At 43.5% G+C, this 18,120-nt stretch overlaps 1 protein-coding gene across 1 annotated transcript; it reads left to right on the top strand.

Moving 5' to 3' along the window:
* Positions 1-362: 362 nt before the first annotated feature.
* On the top strand, positions 363-16,515 carry LOC308080236 (FAST kinase domain-containing protein 2, mitochondrial-like; the record flags this gene model as incomplete). The annotated part of the gene is made up of 13 exons (XM_080422012.1): positions 363-575; positions 1,806-1,918; positions 2,425-2,773; positions 3,803-3,906; positions 5,075-5,183; positions 5,824-5,947; positions 6,694-6,833; positions 8,539-8,711; positions 9,779-9,965; positions 10,853-11,084; positions 14,802-14,862; positions 15,368-15,482; positions 16,358-16,515. The coding sequence occupies 13 exons, from the start codon at positions 363-365 to the stop codon at positions 16,511-16,513; spliced, it is 2,076 nt and encodes a 691-aa protein (XP_080278138.1). The 3' UTR covers positions 16,514-16,515.
* Between the last annotated feature and the right edge of the window lie 1,605 nt (positions 16,516-18,120).

The following is an 18,120-nucleotide window of genomic DNA, read 5'->3' as shown; positions in this document are numbered from 1 at the left end:
CCACTCTCCTCCTTGCCCCTCCCCTCCCCAATCCTTTCCTTTGGGGGGGGCGGAGCAGAGGCGATGATTGACAGGCAAAATCCCTCACCAGCGACACCCGCAGGCAAAGATTTCTTTTTTCATTGCAGTTGAAAAGGCTTTAGAAATGTGAGAGAAAAACACCTGCTATGGATCACTGGAATGGAATTTTCACTTAAAACTTTTTGTACACTTTTGAAGGACCAGGACAAAGACTTTGAATGTGGTGTAAAAGTGAATGTCATTAAACCTTTAAGTAAAACATATGAGTTATTTTTCCACCACTGACTACTGTGAGCACATCTCTCTCTCTCTAGGCAAACAGGTGACAGCGTCCCATAATAATGTCCGTCCAGGTGACATCAGGAGGAGCGCAGGTGGTCCGCTGCGCTCGCCGCCTCTCCTCCTCCTCCTGCACGTCGTCTCTATGGCAACGGCGGCGTGACGGCGGCCCCCAGACGGTGGCGCCGCCACCGGCCAGGCACCGCTCGTTGTCTTATTCCACGTCGTCACGCAGGTGGAGACACACCACCAGCTCCATCAAATACTACTCTCAGGTAGTGGTGGAAAAAGTACTGACACAAGTAAAAGTATGGAATTCAAAATTTACTTGAGTAAAAGTACAAAAGTATTGGTATCAAAATGTACTTAAAGTACACAACGCTCACACAACGCTCACACAACGCACACAACGCACACAACGCTCACAACGCGTCGCGATGCGACGCGTTGTGAGCTTGTAGATCTGCTATTTTCAAATAGCCTAGGTATAAAATAGGGCTAAAGTGGTTCATGTATGTTTTATATCTTCAAAGTAACTAGTAACTAAAGCTTTCAATAATTGTAGTGGAGTAAAAGTACAATATGTGCCTCTGAGAAGTAGTGGAGTAGAAGTAAAAGTATTGGAAATTGGAAATACTCAAGTAAAGTACAAATACGTCCACATTTTACTTAAGTACAGTACTTAAGTAAATGTACTTAGTTACTTTCCACCACTGCTCTCAGGTAAGCCTGCTGTCACCATAAAGTACATTATCGACTCATTTAGATTATTTGAGATAATCGCAATTATTCTTGCATGATCTTCATAATCGTTTCCATGTCAAAAAAATCTCGTACAGAAATAGCTGATCTACAGGCTTACAACGCGTCACTTTGTGACGTGTCATTTTATACTTATATATATGTCTAAAAATGTCTTTGTATATCTAAGTTATTTGTCATATCTGACCCTGTGCAATGTTTGATTGCGAAGCCTAAAAGGCCAAACAGAAATATATTTTTTATTCATAATTAATGTTCCAACGTTCCTGACAGAGCACCGAAGTCTGACGTCATTTACGCATCCTACCTGGGTCGCGGTTCCCCCCCCCCCCCCTTTCTGAATCCCCATAGACGTGTTTAATATCGCGTCAAATAAGAACTGTGTTCCAAAAATAAACAAATGACCCCGGCGGTTTGACTCTTATGGATATGAAGCATCAACTGACGGTGAGAAAACGATAATGTTACTTCCGCCGAATTAGTTACATTTTCGCCAGAAACAGACTGTATCAAATAACGATACAGAATCTCCTCCCTGACAATATCGCCGAGACTGTTTGTTTATTTTTGGACCACAATTCTTATATGAGACGATTCTATGATGACCCAATGTTATTCTCCATAGAGACATGACTTTACAACCCAGGGGATGGACGAGTGACGTCAGGACTTCTGTACTCTATAGTTGCGATGTACTGTATGGCAATTAATGGTCAACTTCCATGTTTTTGTAACCGTGACAGCCCTACCCTCAGGGTAGGACCGAACATGAACGTCTAGACGACAAGGAGCATCTCTCGTCCTCATCGTCACCGTCGTCGCCCCTGATGACTCATCATCATCATGAGCCCGACAGGTACGGTTACAGTGGCGTAAAGTAACTAATTACATTTACTCAAGTATTGTACTTAAGTACAATTTTTACTTTACTAGAGTATTTCCAATTTTCAGTACTTTTACTCATCTCAGAGGCAAATATTGTACTTTTACTCCTCTACAATTATTTGAAAACTTTAGTTACTAGTTACTTTGATTATTATTACAAAACATACATTAACCACTTCAGCCCTATACACATTTCGGCCATTTGAAAATGGCAGATCTACAAGCTCATTGTGAGCTTGCAGATCTGCTATTTTCAAAAGATTTGTATACATTTTATACATTTGAAAACTTGTGAAACGGGACATTCTGCATAATGAGTACTTTCTACTTTTGGTACTTTAAGTACATTTTGATACCAATACCTTTTGAAATCTGGACTTTGTAACAGAGCATTTCTACATTGCAGTATTGATACTTTTACTTAAGTAAAAAAAAAAAAAGAGTACTTTTTCTCACCACTGATCTCTTACCCGACAGACTGGCCTTCTCGGCCCAGCTGGGTGGTTGCTCCTCCCCCTCGGACGTGTTGGACCTCCTGTCCTCCCACCAGCAGGGCGGCGCCGGCGTCGTGGTGGTCCCCCACGTCCACCTCAGCACGTGTCTGATGCGCATCTGGGAGACCACCAAGAAGATGACGGACGACCAGCGGCGCTACGAGCGGCGGCTGATGTTCGAGCACCCGGGCTTGGAGGCGCTGCTGCGGCGGGCCATGGCGGACGCCTGGCGCATGTCCAGCATCGACGTGGCGTACTCGCTGCTGGCGGCGGTCCAGCTGGGCGTGCCACAGCGGAGCAAGGTGGTCCACACCCTCCTCAGAACCTGCCAGGTATTATAGGTCGCCATGTTGTCGTCTCCGCCCAGGCCGAAGGCGTGGCAGAGAGACTTATGTCTTGAACCCCGTCCGTCCGTCCGTCCGTCAGTCTGTGAATCAGTGTTAATTTCGTCGACTAAAACTATGACAAAAAATGTTGGTCGACTACCTTTATTCACTGACGTAAACTACATAAAAACTAAGCTATGGTGACTAAAACTAAGACTAAATATATTGTCAATTTCGTCAACAAATACAAACTAGACTAAAATGTTAGTGAGGGATCTAGTGGAGAAGAGATCCGGTAGAACTAAAAGACAAGTCATTTGGTTCTGCTCAGAAAATAGCAGATCTACAAGCTTGTAGATCTGCTATTTTCAGCATGCAACCAAATGTAAAATCCATTACGACGCCATCAAGGCACCGCCAACATACATTTTAGTCGACTAAATCAACTGTAGATTTAGTCGACTATAATCTTATGATATTTAGTCGACTAAAACTAGACAAAAACTAAAACTTTTCAGAATGACTAAAATATGACTAAAACTAAATTTAATTTTATTCAAAAGAGTATGTCAAAATCAACACTGCTGTGACCAGTAATATCCGGCACCGCCGGCCCGATCAGTGTGAAACTGTGCACACACACTCCCTGGCTGCCAGAGCAGAAGAGAGAAGAGTCTGCCCCTAGACTTTCACATCGGCCTGTTATAGCGCCACCAGGAGGCCGATTTTTGCAAAACACATTTTTTTGTTTGTTATTACTCTTACAACACGTACCTGTCCGATTTTTCATATTCCATTCTGATTGGCTGAGATTGGCATCTAAAGCTTGCAGGAGTGGCTCATTTTCAACAAAATGCCTCAAATCATGAACGCAGCGATTCCACTCACCTCTATGACTGAATTCCGAAAAATTAAGGTGGGTTTGGAGACAGTCTAGTTGTGTTTAATTGCAGCTTGGTTGTTTTCCACCACTTGTAATAGATATTGGGATATTCAACCTTTTTGTATTAATGTGTTGTTGTGTGTGCTTTGCAGGAGAAGCTGAATGAGTTTGATGAGAGGAGTCTGTCTGTCCTGGCTTCCTCTCTGGAACATCTGGAGAACAGAGCCAACATCACTGCACTGAAGGAAGGCATGAGGTGTGTGTGTGTGTGTATCTGTCTGTCTGTCTGTCTGTCTGTCTGTCTGTCTGTCTATTGTGAGCTACTGTAGTGCTGTGTTTCACAACCCCAAATATCACAGGGATTGATTGATTGATTGAATGATTGATTAATTGATTGAAGTACTTTATTTAGAAAGACATGGAAAAGGTACATGGAAGTACAGTTAACAACACAAGGTCCTCTAAACTGGATCGCCCATAAAAGCACAACGGCTTGGGGTTGTGTCACTAACAGTGTCATACAACAGACTCTGACTTAACCCATTCTAACAGGAAAGCATCTGACATTTTAGATGTTAGCGTTGGCTAACATTTTAGAACAATCTTGAAAGTGTGAGAACTAGTGATTTAGAAGACATTTTGTAGAATGGGCCTCAGGTCTTAAAGGGTTAAATAATACCAATCCCAGTGATATCCCTTTAACCCTGTCCTCTCCCCTTGCTGCTGAACCCCAGTGATATCCCTTTAACCCTGTCCTCTCCCCTTGCTGCTGAACCCCAGTGCTATCCATTTAACCCTGTCCTCTCCCCTTGCTGCTGAACCCCAGTGATATCCCTTTAACCCTGTCCTCTCCCCTTGCTGCTGAACCCCAGTGATATCCCTTTAACCCTGTCCTCTCCCCTTGCTGCTGAACCCCAGTGATATCCCTTTAACCCTGTCCTCTCCCCTTGCTGCTGAACCCCAGTGATATCCCTTTAACCCTGTCCTCTCCCCTTGCTGCTGAACCCCAGTGATATCCCTTTAACCCTGTCCTCTCCCCTTGCTGCTGAACCCCAGTGATATCCCTTTAACCCTGTCCTCTCCCCTTGCTGCTGAACCCCAGTGATATCCCTTTAACCCTGTCCTCTCCCCTTGCTGCTGAACCCCAGTGATATCCCTTTAACCCTGTCCTCTCCCCTTGCTGCTGAACCCCAGTGATATCCCTTTAACCCTGTCCTCTCCCCTTGCTGCTGAACCCCAGTGATATCCCTTTAACCCTGTCCTCTCCCCTTGCTGCTGAACCCCAGTGATATCCCTTTAACCCTGTCCTCTCCCCTTGCTGCTGAACCCCAGTGATATCCCTTTAACCCTGTCCTCTCCCCTTGCTGCTGAACCCCAGTGATATCCCTTTAACCCTGTCCTCTCCCCTTGCTGCTGAACCCCAGGCTGAAGGTGGACTCTGATCTTCCCAGCATAAAGACAGTCATGGCCCTGCAGACCATGATGAGAATCGTGGGGAAAGACTCTCCTCTGGACCTGAAGAAGAAACTAGAGGTTGGTGTCGCCCCCTAAAGGTTCTGGGGCGGCAGTGGCTCAGGGGTAGAGTGGCGGGGTAGAGTGGCCGGGTAGAGTGAACTGGAAAACCGCAAGGTTCCCAGTTCGAGGGGCGCTCCCCTAGAGTTAGTGTCGAAGTGTCCTTGAGCAAGACGCTGAACCCCTAATTGCTCCCGATGCCTTGCATGGTTTCCTCCGCCATCGGTGTATGAATCGTGTGTGAATGGGTTAATGGCACAATCAATGTAAAGAGCTTTGGATAAAAGCGCTATATAAATGCACCATTTACCATTTCTAATCTACCGTGCTGTTACTTTTTAGACCAGAAATGGGCAGTTGAATGCAGGTTTTTCCAAATCGAATAACAAGGAAGTGAGCAGGTTTTTTTTTTTTTGTGATCATCAATGAATCAATGAATATAATAATGTAAGATAGTATATAATGAAATAATATAATACAGTATAACAATAATGTTAGATAGTATATAATGGTATAATACAAGAATGTTAAGATAATTATAATGGTATAATGGTAGTGCTCCATGGAGAAGCTCAGTCCGCGATCACAGACCTCTGAGAACCACTGTTTAAAATAAAAACTGTCTTCTAACAGTCATATTCCTCCTGTCTTCTTCCTCCAGAGAAAAGCGTTGTCCATGAAGGATCAGTTTACGATCCCTAACTGCTTGTACATGATCTCCACCATGACTGCCTTGGGCTTCTACTCCAAACCCCTGCTGGACATCTGTAGCAAGACCATAGCAGGTGAGACGGGGGTTCTGGTTTAATTCACTTAGAGATTAGAAGAGTTTTTGTCTGCTCTTTTATCTATTTGAATTTCATCACTTCTAATTGCACTTGTTTAATCTGTATCCTGACCTAAACAAGTGTTTTCTGTTTATTAAAGAGCTGGAGAGACAGGGAGACCCCGGTCACTGAACAAACACTCTATAGCAATGATATAGGGCTATTTAACACTTATTTTAACAAGAAAATGTCACTACAGCAACCTTAACCCGTTGGCCATGACTCACAGTACTTGACGTCATTGCCAACCATTTTCCAATCATGTGATTTGTTAGATTTTCAATCACAGTTTTTATCTGATTTACTACGTCATTGTGGGATTATAATGCATTTTAAAGTGCTGATTCATTCGGAAAATCTGGAGAAAATATTGATTTACAAACTAAATTCAAACGTACGTAACCTATTTACCGCTGTAGTTAACCACTTAAACCCTATATTAGTTGACCGGAGTACCCCTGGGCTCTGTACGAGGGCCGTAAGTATTTCCCTCTACAACAGATTTAATTAAATTGAATTCCGCGACCGGGGGTGGTTTACCAGGCTAACGCTAGGGTTCATGTGGCAGGCAAAAAAACCCCACACCTATATGTTAATAACAGGAAACCCTGGAATTCATAATTACTCTCACTCTTGTTCTTCTTCCTCCCCTTCTTCATGTCTTCATGTCCTCCTGTGTGTCCTCTTGTCCTCCTGTGGTCCAGAGAACATCCACACCATCCCGTTCAACAGACTGATATTGTTGCTCAGGTCTTGCAGAGAGCTGAACTACAGAGACACAGGTCTGTTGACGGAGCTGTCTGAACACCTGGCCTCCTCTGTGGACATGTGGAGCAACAAGCAGGTGCTGCCCTCTACTGACTGTGCACGGAATTGTACTCACGCACGCGCGCACTGTGTAGTTTTGTAGAAACTAGTGCACTTTGCCACTTAAACCCCGGCTTTATACTTTGTTGACCCTGATTCAGTTTCATGGGAGTGTGCCTGTTTGTAGCCGTGCCTTTCAAAGGTAATTACTAGGCGCATCAGTCGCTCGCTGTGTGAGAAGACCTTTAGGCCTCATCTCCGTCATACCATGGTATCTACACGCTCACAACGCGTCGCAGCGCAACGCGTTGTGAGCTAGTTTGCACGTAGCCGTTGTTGGTGCGCAGCATAGGAGCGCAACTAAGTGTAATTCAGGGGTTATTTTCTGTTGTAGCTCCGTCTTCAGATCACTCCCGTCTACATCTTCTAACCCATTAAGACCTGAAGCCGATTCTACATGTCTCCTAATCCCAACGGTATTCTGAAAAACGTATGTTTCTATATCAGTGGTGCTCAAACTTTTTCATGTCAAGGACCCCCAAAATTATATGTATTTGGCCACGGACCCCCATCAAAATGTTGTTCCAGGGACCCCCAGAAACAAAGATTTTAGTTAAAAATGTTCGCTTTAAAAATATATATTTCAAAGATTTGCACACATTTTCACGATTTTTCAAAAATAGCAGATCTACAAGCTCGTAGCGCGGCACTCGGTGCCGTGCTACGAGCTTGTATATCTGCTATTTTTGAATAGCCCAAAGTGTAAAATAATGCTTTTTAGCTCAAATCTAAAAAACATGCGTTCCAGGTCTTAATGGGTTAAACGTCAAAACCTAGACTAGAGAAACACATACCGGCTCCGGTTTACTTCCCTTATCTGTTTGAAGTAGGAGAGTGTTTCCCCTAGCCAGAAGCTGAAGGTGTGGGGGAGGATGCGTGGCGTGCGCCGAACATTTTTGGGTTCTCAAAATGCATATTTGTGCTCAAACACGAAGACTTATATAGTACATGCGCACAGTAATGAGCAGGAAAATATCTGTATAGTTTACATATGAATTGTCTCCAGATTTAGGAAAATATAATATAATTAATTTTTCTGATTGGCTAGCGAGGCGCATGATGAAATTAATAATAATGTAAAAAATGTAAGCACGTCACTTCGCAGGACGTGCTGTGATTGGCTACCGAGATGCATGATGAAATTAATAACTCATAAATAGCACCGCTCACTTCACACTGGGTGTGATTTCTTTTTTTTAAAGCATTTTTTGATTTTTTTTGTTTTGTTGAAAAAATCATACTGTGGCGGGCTGATTTAAGGGATGGCGGCCCGCCACTGCTTAATGCATATAGGGGGAACCCGAGGCAGGCTGGAGTCTATTATTTCCAATGGAAGAGTGAAGGTGAACACAGCTTCTTTAGCCCCATGGTCACTGAACTAAATATTGGACCCGATCGGCACAAGCCACACAATATTTACAAATGGCTTTTGGAGAGACAAATCAGGATTAAATCTACTTTGTTATTGACCTTTCTCTGTCCCAGCAACACTCTCTCGCAGGATCTAGCACCAGTAAATACAGGACGTTCACGAAATCTGCCATCAAACGGTGCCCACAAATCCTACCATTTGTAGGACGTGTGTACCATTTCGCCTCTAGTGGCTCCAATTGGGACGGTGTATCTTTCTAAATCTACTATCTTTGATCTGGTCTCTCTGGTCTCATGGTTCCTCCACACAGCTGATCCTCTTCCTGTTGGCGTTGGAGGACCTGGTCTTCTGTCCCACAGCCCTGATGGAGGTGTTCTCCCAGAGGGTGATGAGGAACCCAGATGTCCTGACGCTCAGAGACCTGCAGAGCATACTGAAGATCTACTCCTCTCTCAACTACCACCCACACCCCCACAGACAACAGTATGTGTAGATCTACTCCTCTCTCAACTACCACCCACACCCCCACAGACAACAGTATGTGTAGATCTACTCTCTCAACCACCACGGGGCGCTGGGGGCGTGTCCTCTCCTCCGCGTCATCAGCGCCCATACCCTAGGTGGGGTTGGTGAAAGGGTCTACTCTGTGTGGAGTTTGCATGTTCTCCCCGTGTCCCCTAGGGTAGTTAATACCCTCACAAAAAACATGCAGTAATCCTGGTCTCTATACTGCCTCCCCCTGGTCAGCCGGGGCGCCTGATGGAGGGGAAAGGAACTGGTTGGAATAACGTGTTCCTTCCACGCGCTACGTCCTACCAGGGAAACTCCCCCCTGTCAGGTGATAAGAAGCTACGTCCTACCGGAGAAACTCCCCCCTGTCAGGTGATAAGAAGCTACGTCCTACCGGGGAAACTCCCCCCTGTCAGGTGATAAGAAGCTACATCCTACCGGGGAAACCCCCCCCCCTGTCAGGTGATAAGAAGCTACGTCCTACCGGGGACACTCCCCCCTGTCAGGTGATCAGAAGCGGCCTGCTCACTCCTCATGCATTGAAGGAAGCATGAGCTCAGTTCGGGGCTCTCCCCAGGCTGGCAGAGGGAGAGTAGCGCCCGGATTACATGCTTAGGCAATTGACACTGGGTGAAAAGAGTGGGTTACAAAAATCCTGGGATAGAAATTAAAAAAGTTATGTTTCTGGTGTATACCATTCCATATAAATGTGTTTTTTGACAACTTCTCTGAACACTGTTTTTAGCCGTGTCTGTCGCAACACAGTGTTCAGGAAATGTATTTCTGTATTTTAATTTAAAGTTAATGGATACCTTTTTCTGAAACATTGTTGTTGCTTCCCAAGATATCCTCTGTGCTAGGACTCTGCAGCATTAGTTTAGGAGGAGCAGCACGTCTGTGGTTTAGTCCTAACAGACATAAAAGAACGATACAATGGATGTTACAATGCTGTTATAAATGACTGTTTAAAATCTTTACAGGACTTTTTTTTACTGGTTAATCTTTGCCTTAACGACACTCTCCAACGTTGTGGTCTGCAGGTTTCTGGACAGTCTGACCCGGGTGCTACAGTCCTACCTGTCCAAGATGTCCGCTCATGAGGTGCTAAACACGGTCTACTTTCTGTGTCTGCTGGGACACTTTCCCTCTGCTCCTCTGGAACACCTGCTGAAGAGCTCTGTGCTGGAAGAGCTCAGCAACCCAGGTCAGTGTCCAGTGGTGGAAAAAGTACTTGATTTTTTTTTTACTTAAGTAAAACTATCAATACCAGTAATCACAATTTACTTGAGTAAAAGTATTGGCATCAAAAGTAAAAGTACTCAGAATGTCCCATTTCACAAGTTCAAAATGTATACAAATCTTTTGAAAATAGCCGATTCTACAAGAGCTTGTAGATCTGCTATTTTCACATGGTCGAAGTATATAGGCCTACTGTATATAGGGCTGAAGTGGTTAATGTATGTTTTGTATTCAAAACCTTCAAAGTAACTAGTAACTAAAGTTTTCAAGTAATTATAGTGGAGTAAAAGTGCAGTATTTGCCCCTGAGATGTAGTGGAGTAGAAGTAGAAGTACTGAAAAATTGGAAATACTCCAGTAAAGTGAAAAATACCTCAAAATTCTAGTTAAGTACAATACTTGAGTAAATGTAATTAGTTACTTTACACCGCCGGCATTTACTGCAGAGCTCTGTGCTGGACATGCAGTATAACTGTAATCAACATCCTAATTCTTTCTTTCTTTCTTTCTTTCTTTCTTTTTTCTTCTTTCCGTCCTTTCATCTTTTCTCCTGCCTCTCTCTCTCTCTCTCTCTCTCTCTCTCTCTCTCTCTCTCTCTCTCTCTCTCTCTCCTCTCTCTCTCTCTCTCTCCTCTCTCCTCTCTCCTCTCTCCTCTCTCTCTCTCTCTCTCTCTCTCTCTCTCCTCTCCTCCTCTCTCCTCTCCTCTCTCTCTCTCTCTCTCTCTCTCTCTCTCTCTCTCTCCTCCTCTCCTCTCCTCTCTCCTCTCTCTCCTCTCTCTCTCTCTCTCTCTCTCTCTCTCCTCTCTCCTCTCTCCTCTCTCTCTCTCTCTCTCTCTCTCTCTCTCTCTCTCTCTCTCCTGTCCATCCTTGTGTCCAGAGGGACAGCTATCTTAATCATCACAGGTGGATGCTCCAGACGGTGGACCGCTGTCTTCGTCTGGACCTGCCCTCCCCGCTGGCGGTCCCCTCTGCCCTGGTGGGCCGCGGGGGGGGCCAGGGAACGCTCCTCACCCCCCCGCTGCTGTCCCAGGGCCTGCAGGCTGTGATGGCCGCACTGCCCGGGGCCTCCCTGCAGGAGGCGGTGCTGCTCCATCACTTCTACATGATCGGTACGTTACAAATAATAGCAGATGTGTATCAGTGTTGATTTAGACGGCAAATTTTGATGTCGTTTTAGTCATAGTCTTTTGAATAAAATTCCATTTAGTTTTAGTCATATTTTAGTCATTCTGAAATGTTTTAGTTTTTGTCTAGTTTCAGTCGACTAATATCATAAGATTATAGTCGACTAAATCTACAGTTGATTTAGTCGACTATAATGTATTCTGGTGGTGCCTTGATGGCGTCGTAATGGCTGATTTTACACTTGGTTGCATGCTGAAAATAGCAGATCTACAAGCTCACAACACGTCGCAGAGAGCTTGTAGATCTGCTATTTTCAGAGCGCAACACCCGACACCAAACATGAAATGACTTGTCTTAGTACTACTGGATCTCATTTTAGTCTAGTTTTGATTTGTTGACGAAATTGTCAGTATATTTAGTCTTAGTTGTAGTCATCATAGCTTAGTTTTTATGTAACATTTGTGAAACCACACAGTGCAACCCTCAGTGATTAGCACCCATCAGGGGATCGATTATACTGGAGATAAATATTCTGTGACTACTTGAAAAAGGTATAAGAAAATTGAAAAATTGCTGGCACGATGTGGTAGCGATGTGCTGTATCAGGGTCCAGAGTCACATCCACTGCACATTGCTGGATCATCCTCAGCTCAACATCAAAAAGTTTCTTCTTCATCTCTTGACTGAGTGTCTTCTCCAGCTGAGCCACAGCTGTCCTCACAGTCCCCACATATGACCACTGATGGACATTGACCTCTGTCCAGTCCTTGGTGGGTGGAGGTGTGTTGATGGATGTCAAGCTGTGGAGGTGGAAGTGGTCTTCAGTGTGTGAGAGCTGCTTCAGCTCAGAGCATCTCTTCTCTAACTGAGTGATTTCCTTATGCAGATCTTTGATGAAGCCTGTTTCTCTGTTGTTTTCTGCTTCTCTTCAATCACATCAATGAGCTCAGCCTGGTTTCTCAATACAGCTGATCAGATCAGTGAAGGCCTGCACACTGCCTGCTATCACTGTGTCTGCATCTTTCCTGCTGATCTCTACTGAGTGTTTGACCGCCTGAATCTTCTCGTGTCTCTCCTGGATCATCTCCTGAATTTCAGCCTCTGTCTTTGCTTCATACTCTTCTTTCAACTTGTGATTCCTGAACTGATGAACCATCTCACAGATACTTTCGGTCTCTTATAGAATAGCGTTTTACACAGCGGACACTGACACACACGACTAGTGTCCCAGTAATGTGTGATGCAGACAGATAGCACAACGTAAATGATCTTCAGACAGGAGACTGCCGGCAGACGTCATTTCTACACACTGAGACTAAAAAGTTCTCCTCACACTCTGTGTAATCAGCTTTTAAGTCAAGCCGACTGGAATCTGACATCATCAACTATGATGTCAGTGACTTATTTTATGGAGATGTTTTAGTTTTCGTCTTTGACCAAATTATTAGCCTCGATCTCCAGGCTTTTATTTTCCTTCGCGTTTTGCTCAAAATAAGAATCTGGACCAGGCTGTTGATGCTATATATGGTAGTGCATGGCGGATTTGTTGTGGGTGGGCGCCCGCGCAGGGACTTCTTTCTTCTACATTAGAAGAGTTAGGACGTCACATTCTAAATACAGCCCGAATACCCAGTCTCAGCACCGGCCACAGTGGCGCACCTCGCTGATCATTAGACTACCAATCCACTACCACGGGGAGTGTAGGTTTGACTCCCGCTTGGGACAATACTTTTTCTAACCACCACAGACTACTTTTTTTCGCCGATAAAGTATAGTTTTGGACCGGAAAGCGACGGAGGGGCGCAGAGGCCGAATTTTTTTGGGGGGGTCCAAAATGTTTTGGGGGGCCCAAAACTCGTAAAATGCATAGATTTTGCCACAGTTATACCTATAAGTTATAGGTATAACTATAGGCTTTTTTCCTCATTCATGCATCCCTGAAGATCAATTTCTTAATGCCTGGTATGGTGTAGAAATGACAAGCACATGATATCATGCATAGAAGTACATTTTGATACCAATACTTTTGTACTTTCACTCAAGTAAATTTTCAATTCCAAACTTTTAACAGAGTGCTTTACATACATACATTGCAGTATTGATACTTTTACTTCCCACCACTGTACCTGGGCGTTGTTGTTCTACAAACTTTGTTTTTAACCACATTGTCAGCTTCTTCAACTCTGTCTTCTTTTCTCTTAAACATCTCAGTTAGTTTTCGTTGCATTGTGCTTCATTTATTTTTTAAATTGCATTCTTCATCAAAACAGTGTATATCTCCCCTCGCGTTTCTTTTCTTTTCTTTTTTTCCAGAAAAGACGTGTTGAACCAATCAGAACTAACTATTCTAGTCTGTCAGCCAACCAGAAACATGTTTTGAACGTTGGTGGGATTTAATTCGTCGTAAAGCCTGCCTTCTTTATCCGGTAATTTGCACATACACACATAGGCACGGACAAAGGCCGTTTCCGTATCCGTTTTATACCGGATCTTCAAGCTGCAAAGTGAATTGATCCCAGTCCCAGTTTCGTTTTGCTGGAGAAGACGAGACGAGACGCTTCTCGGCTCAGTAAAATAAATAAACACCGTAAAAATAGCACAGATTAAGCTGACACAAACACACAGTGGAACAATTCAAAAGCACTTTATTAGAAAATTTAACACTTGTGTATGTTAACACATTGATTGCCTAGATCGAGTTAAAGGGATACTTCACTCTCGGGCCGGGGACACATTTAAAAAAAATATTAAAAATAAATGAAAAAAGTTATGGAAAATTCATGGCCCCCTCACGACACGCAGTGTCCTACTAATGTGTGAGGGGGCCATGAATTTTCCATAACTTTTTTTCATTTATTTTTAATATTTTGTTTAAATGTGTCCCCGGCCCGAGAGTGAAGTATCCCTTTAACTCGTTTTTAGAATCCATCGCTTGATTGCCTAGATCGAGTTAACTCGTTTTTAGGTCTTTTCATTGGTATAAGGTAGATTGCAATATTCCACAACTTGTGTATTAATATTAATCTGACGTTAGTAGATTATGTTTTCTTCTTGAACATGGCCATGGGTCTGTGGCAGGTTATTTAATAAGGGATTTTCACAACTACTTTCGACTTTTTCTTAACGGAACGGCGTTCCGGCACCTAATCTTTTACCGGAGTTCCGGACCGTGCCGGCCCACTTTCACCACTGGCGCAGTCTCAGGCGAACTTGAGCCACGAGAGGCACCACCGAGCGCGCGAGTTGCTGTGCCGAACGTTGCGAAGTTCGCTTTGAGCCTACTCAGCCCCGTCCGAGTTATGTACCGATAGGCACAGAATAGTAAATGATGTTGTGGGGACTGCGTTTGCCCCAACTGACACTCAAACTGACTACTGGCCAATCACAGCGCGTCTTTCCCGGGACTTACACAACTCTCAACTTCCGCTACAAATCCGCAGTGCATTCCCAAAGCTCGCGCTGTTGACATTCCTGGCATAGGAAGTGGGAGACAACTTTTCATTTCCCCAACCATGCAACCAGAGTGCAGTGGGCGTCGCTCCGAATGTTGTGACGTCAGGGCTCTCAATGCTGCACATTGGGGGAGGGGGAGGGGCGCGGGGCGGGCGCACAGATCGGTGTGTCCGTAGATAATCTCGCACACGACCACAGAGAATGAAATGGGTCATAAGTGCTTAGTCTTTTCTGTGTGTTCCACACAGATGCTGTGATCACCAAACCCCTGGTCAACGCAGAACAGTCTCCAGCAGGGGGCAGCATACGGTAAGACACACATCCGTCCGGCTCATCATGGTAGATTACGTTGGTTTGTTCTCGAAACATTTTCATATCATGCAGTGGTGGGAAAAGTACTCAAATGTGTTACTTAAGTAAAAGTATCAATAGTTGCTATCTAGAAATACTCTGTTACAAGTAAAAGCCCGGAGAATTCAAGTACAAAAGTATTGGTATCAAAATGTACTTAAAGTACCGAAAGTAAAAGTACTCATTATGTAGAATGTCCGATTTCACAAGTTTTCAAATGTATAAATGTCCTTTGAAAATAGCAGATCTACAAGCTCACAATGTGTCGCGATGCGACGCATTGTGAGCTTGTAGATCTGCTATACAGATCTATACATGGGTATCTTAAGGTTGTGGTGTATCTTGTAGACCAGGGCCATTGCAAGTTACTGTGCTCTGTCCTCTGCCCTGAGCCATCCCACCCTAGCAAAAAAAAAGTAGAACAACAGTGATGTAAACACTATGTTTCTATGTGTGTTGGTAGAACGGCGGTGATGTACACTCCGTCTTCAGCGTTCTGTTACGGTACGTCTCATCCCCGTGCTCACCTGGCTCTGAAGATTCGCCATTTGAAGAAGCTGGGATATTCCCCCCTGGTGGTGAGTCTGTGTACTAACACACTACACTGTCGTCACTTGTTCGTCTGTCATTGTAATTACTTCATTCCTTCCTTGCATTCTTATTCATTTAGGATATAACATTTGGGATACTTTATGCTGCAATGCATATCTTATTTTAATGGATAAAACATATTACTTGAACCCTAACGCCCGTCAGAATCAGCTTTATTGTCACATTACAGGTTTACAGAAGTAAAAAAGTGGGTGAAATTAGTTTTCATGCACAGTTCCCATCGTATCGTTATTTCCATAGAAGAAAGAAAGGGAAGAAGAAGAGGAGGGGCAAGGGGGGAAAGGAGATCAAACAAGAAAAAAACTAATAACTAATAACAAATGATCTACATATTTACACATGGTACCTGAGATAAGATATAAAAGTGTGTGAGCATAGCATCAGCAGCAGGTGTATACTGTGCATGATATACTATGGACGTTAGTTAAGGTGCTAGAAAAACACAATAAAAAAGACAAAAGTCAGTGCGTTGTACATGGGATTAAGGTGCAAAATGTTTGCAGGGCCGGTGCTAGGCAATTTGGCGCCCTAGGCAAAAAAAAATCCTGGTACCTTCATATGTGTTTCCGGTTCAAATCTGCTGCTGAGCCAATCGAATGAAACCCGGAACAGGAAATGTTTATGCCACCTGCGGGAAAAGGGAACTACAGTTATGCACAGAGCCTATTCTAGGGGCGAACAATGTGGTGTGTTGCGACGCGCTTTGAGCTTGTAGATCAGGCTATTTTCTACGAGAATATTTGAGGGAGACAAATGAGTGGAACCAAGTATAGAGCCCTGGGGGACCCCGATGTTAAGTGGTTAATTGGTGTTGTTTCTCTGTGTGTCTCTGGTGGAGCAGATGACTGAACAGCAGCTGGGCTCCATGTCTCAGGAAGAGGTAGCAGAGTTTCTCAGGACACAGATCTGCTCAGAACACCAACCAGCATCTGATGCAGGGAGACAGCGCCCCCTGGTGTCCACACCTGCTAGTTGTTGTGACCTCCTGACTGACTGACACACAGAGACAGATGGAGGTTGTGTTTATCAGGCGTTAATCTCTGAAGAACAGATTCAGAGCTCTGCGGCTGAATCTGTCAGCAACTGCCATTACAACGTGTAGAGTTGTGCTTATTAGGAATGAAAACAAAAGGAACAACCACCGGAAGAGGAGGTGCTGAGGGAGAGATGATGAAGGGCTGAAGGAGAGAAGAGGAGGTGCTGAGGGAGAGTCAACGGGGCCGACATCCGGTCTCTACACGGGGGAATTGGGCGGTGCCCCCAGAGGCAACATCATTATTGTTTTGCTGATGCAGGTTCCCAGATTCAGATTGATTGATCAGGTGTAGATGTTCTTCAGCAGCCGTCCCTGGTTCTACCCCTATCCCTTTAAAATCAGGCTCCCATTTGCTGGGGGAGGGGGGGGGGGATGGTTGATGCATCTGCTTTTGATATCCTCCCCAGGTCATTCATTTTGATCACTAGTGGGGATATATTTTAATATTAATATAATTAAATATTTCCTTTTGGGAAACGTAGACTGTCTGATATGTTTGATATTTATGTTTGATAATATCACAATGTAAAAATGTCATTAAAAATCTATGTCCCCATTTTGGGCACATTTAAAACAATATACATCTTTTTTTCTTTTATTTTTATTTTTGTTAAATAGCAGATCTACAAGCTCACAACACATTGAATGGTGACTCGTTGTGAGCTTGTCATTAGGCTATTATCGCTATGACGACAGAGTACTGTAAACTGAGTGGTGAAGAAAAGGCCTTTAAAACATAATTTTAACACATGGAACACTGCTTGTACCAAATGTTTCTACTCACTGCAGCTGGACTGAGTTTAAATATAAAATAATAAACCACAACAACATGAACCATGATGTTATTTTGACCTCTGACCTCTCCCTTCAGAGATTCCACTTCAGTTGAAAGTAACATGAAACCAGATCAGTTATTTGGTTCAATTAAGACATGGGTGGATTGATTGGAGGGTTTATCTATAATTTATTTTATGATTGTGTTTCCTTTGCTTGATGCTTTGTGTAAAGCACAATGGTACATGTGACAATTAAATGTCATTAAACATGATTGTATATTTTGGCCACCTTGTTTACAAAACACGGACCACCTTCTGTCCACTTCCAGCACGACTGCTGTTTTCTAAGTACATTTACTCAAGTACAGTTTTAGGTATTTTTTAATTTACTGGAGTATTCCCAATTTTCAGTACTCTTACTTCTACTCCACTACATCTCAGAGGCAAATATACTTTTACTCCAACTACAATTCATTGAAAACTTGAAAAGTACTACTTACTAGTTACTTTGCAGATATAAATTATGATATTATAAAACATTCATTAACAACTTCAGCCCTATATACATTTCGGCCATTTCATTTGAAAATACCAGATCACAATTTTGGTAATTTTGGTAAAATTTCACAGACTCCCAGTGTGATAATTATGCATTATTAGACCAATGTGATTCACAGAACAATAATCATTAAAAAGAAAGGAAAGAAACAATAATAATAACAGTGAAAATAATAAAGAAACATAGATAAATACAAAATAAAACCAAGGTAAAAACAAACAAACAATTACACA

This window comes from Gymnoscopelus braueri (assembly GCF_963280865.1).
Source record: "Gymnoscopelus braueri genome assembly, chromosome: 24".
NCBI lineage: Eukaryota > Metazoa > Chordata > Actinopteri > Myctophiformes > Myctophidae > Gymnoscopelus > Gymnoscopelus braueri.
This window is presented reverse-complemented; position numbering and strand designations above follow the sequence as displayed.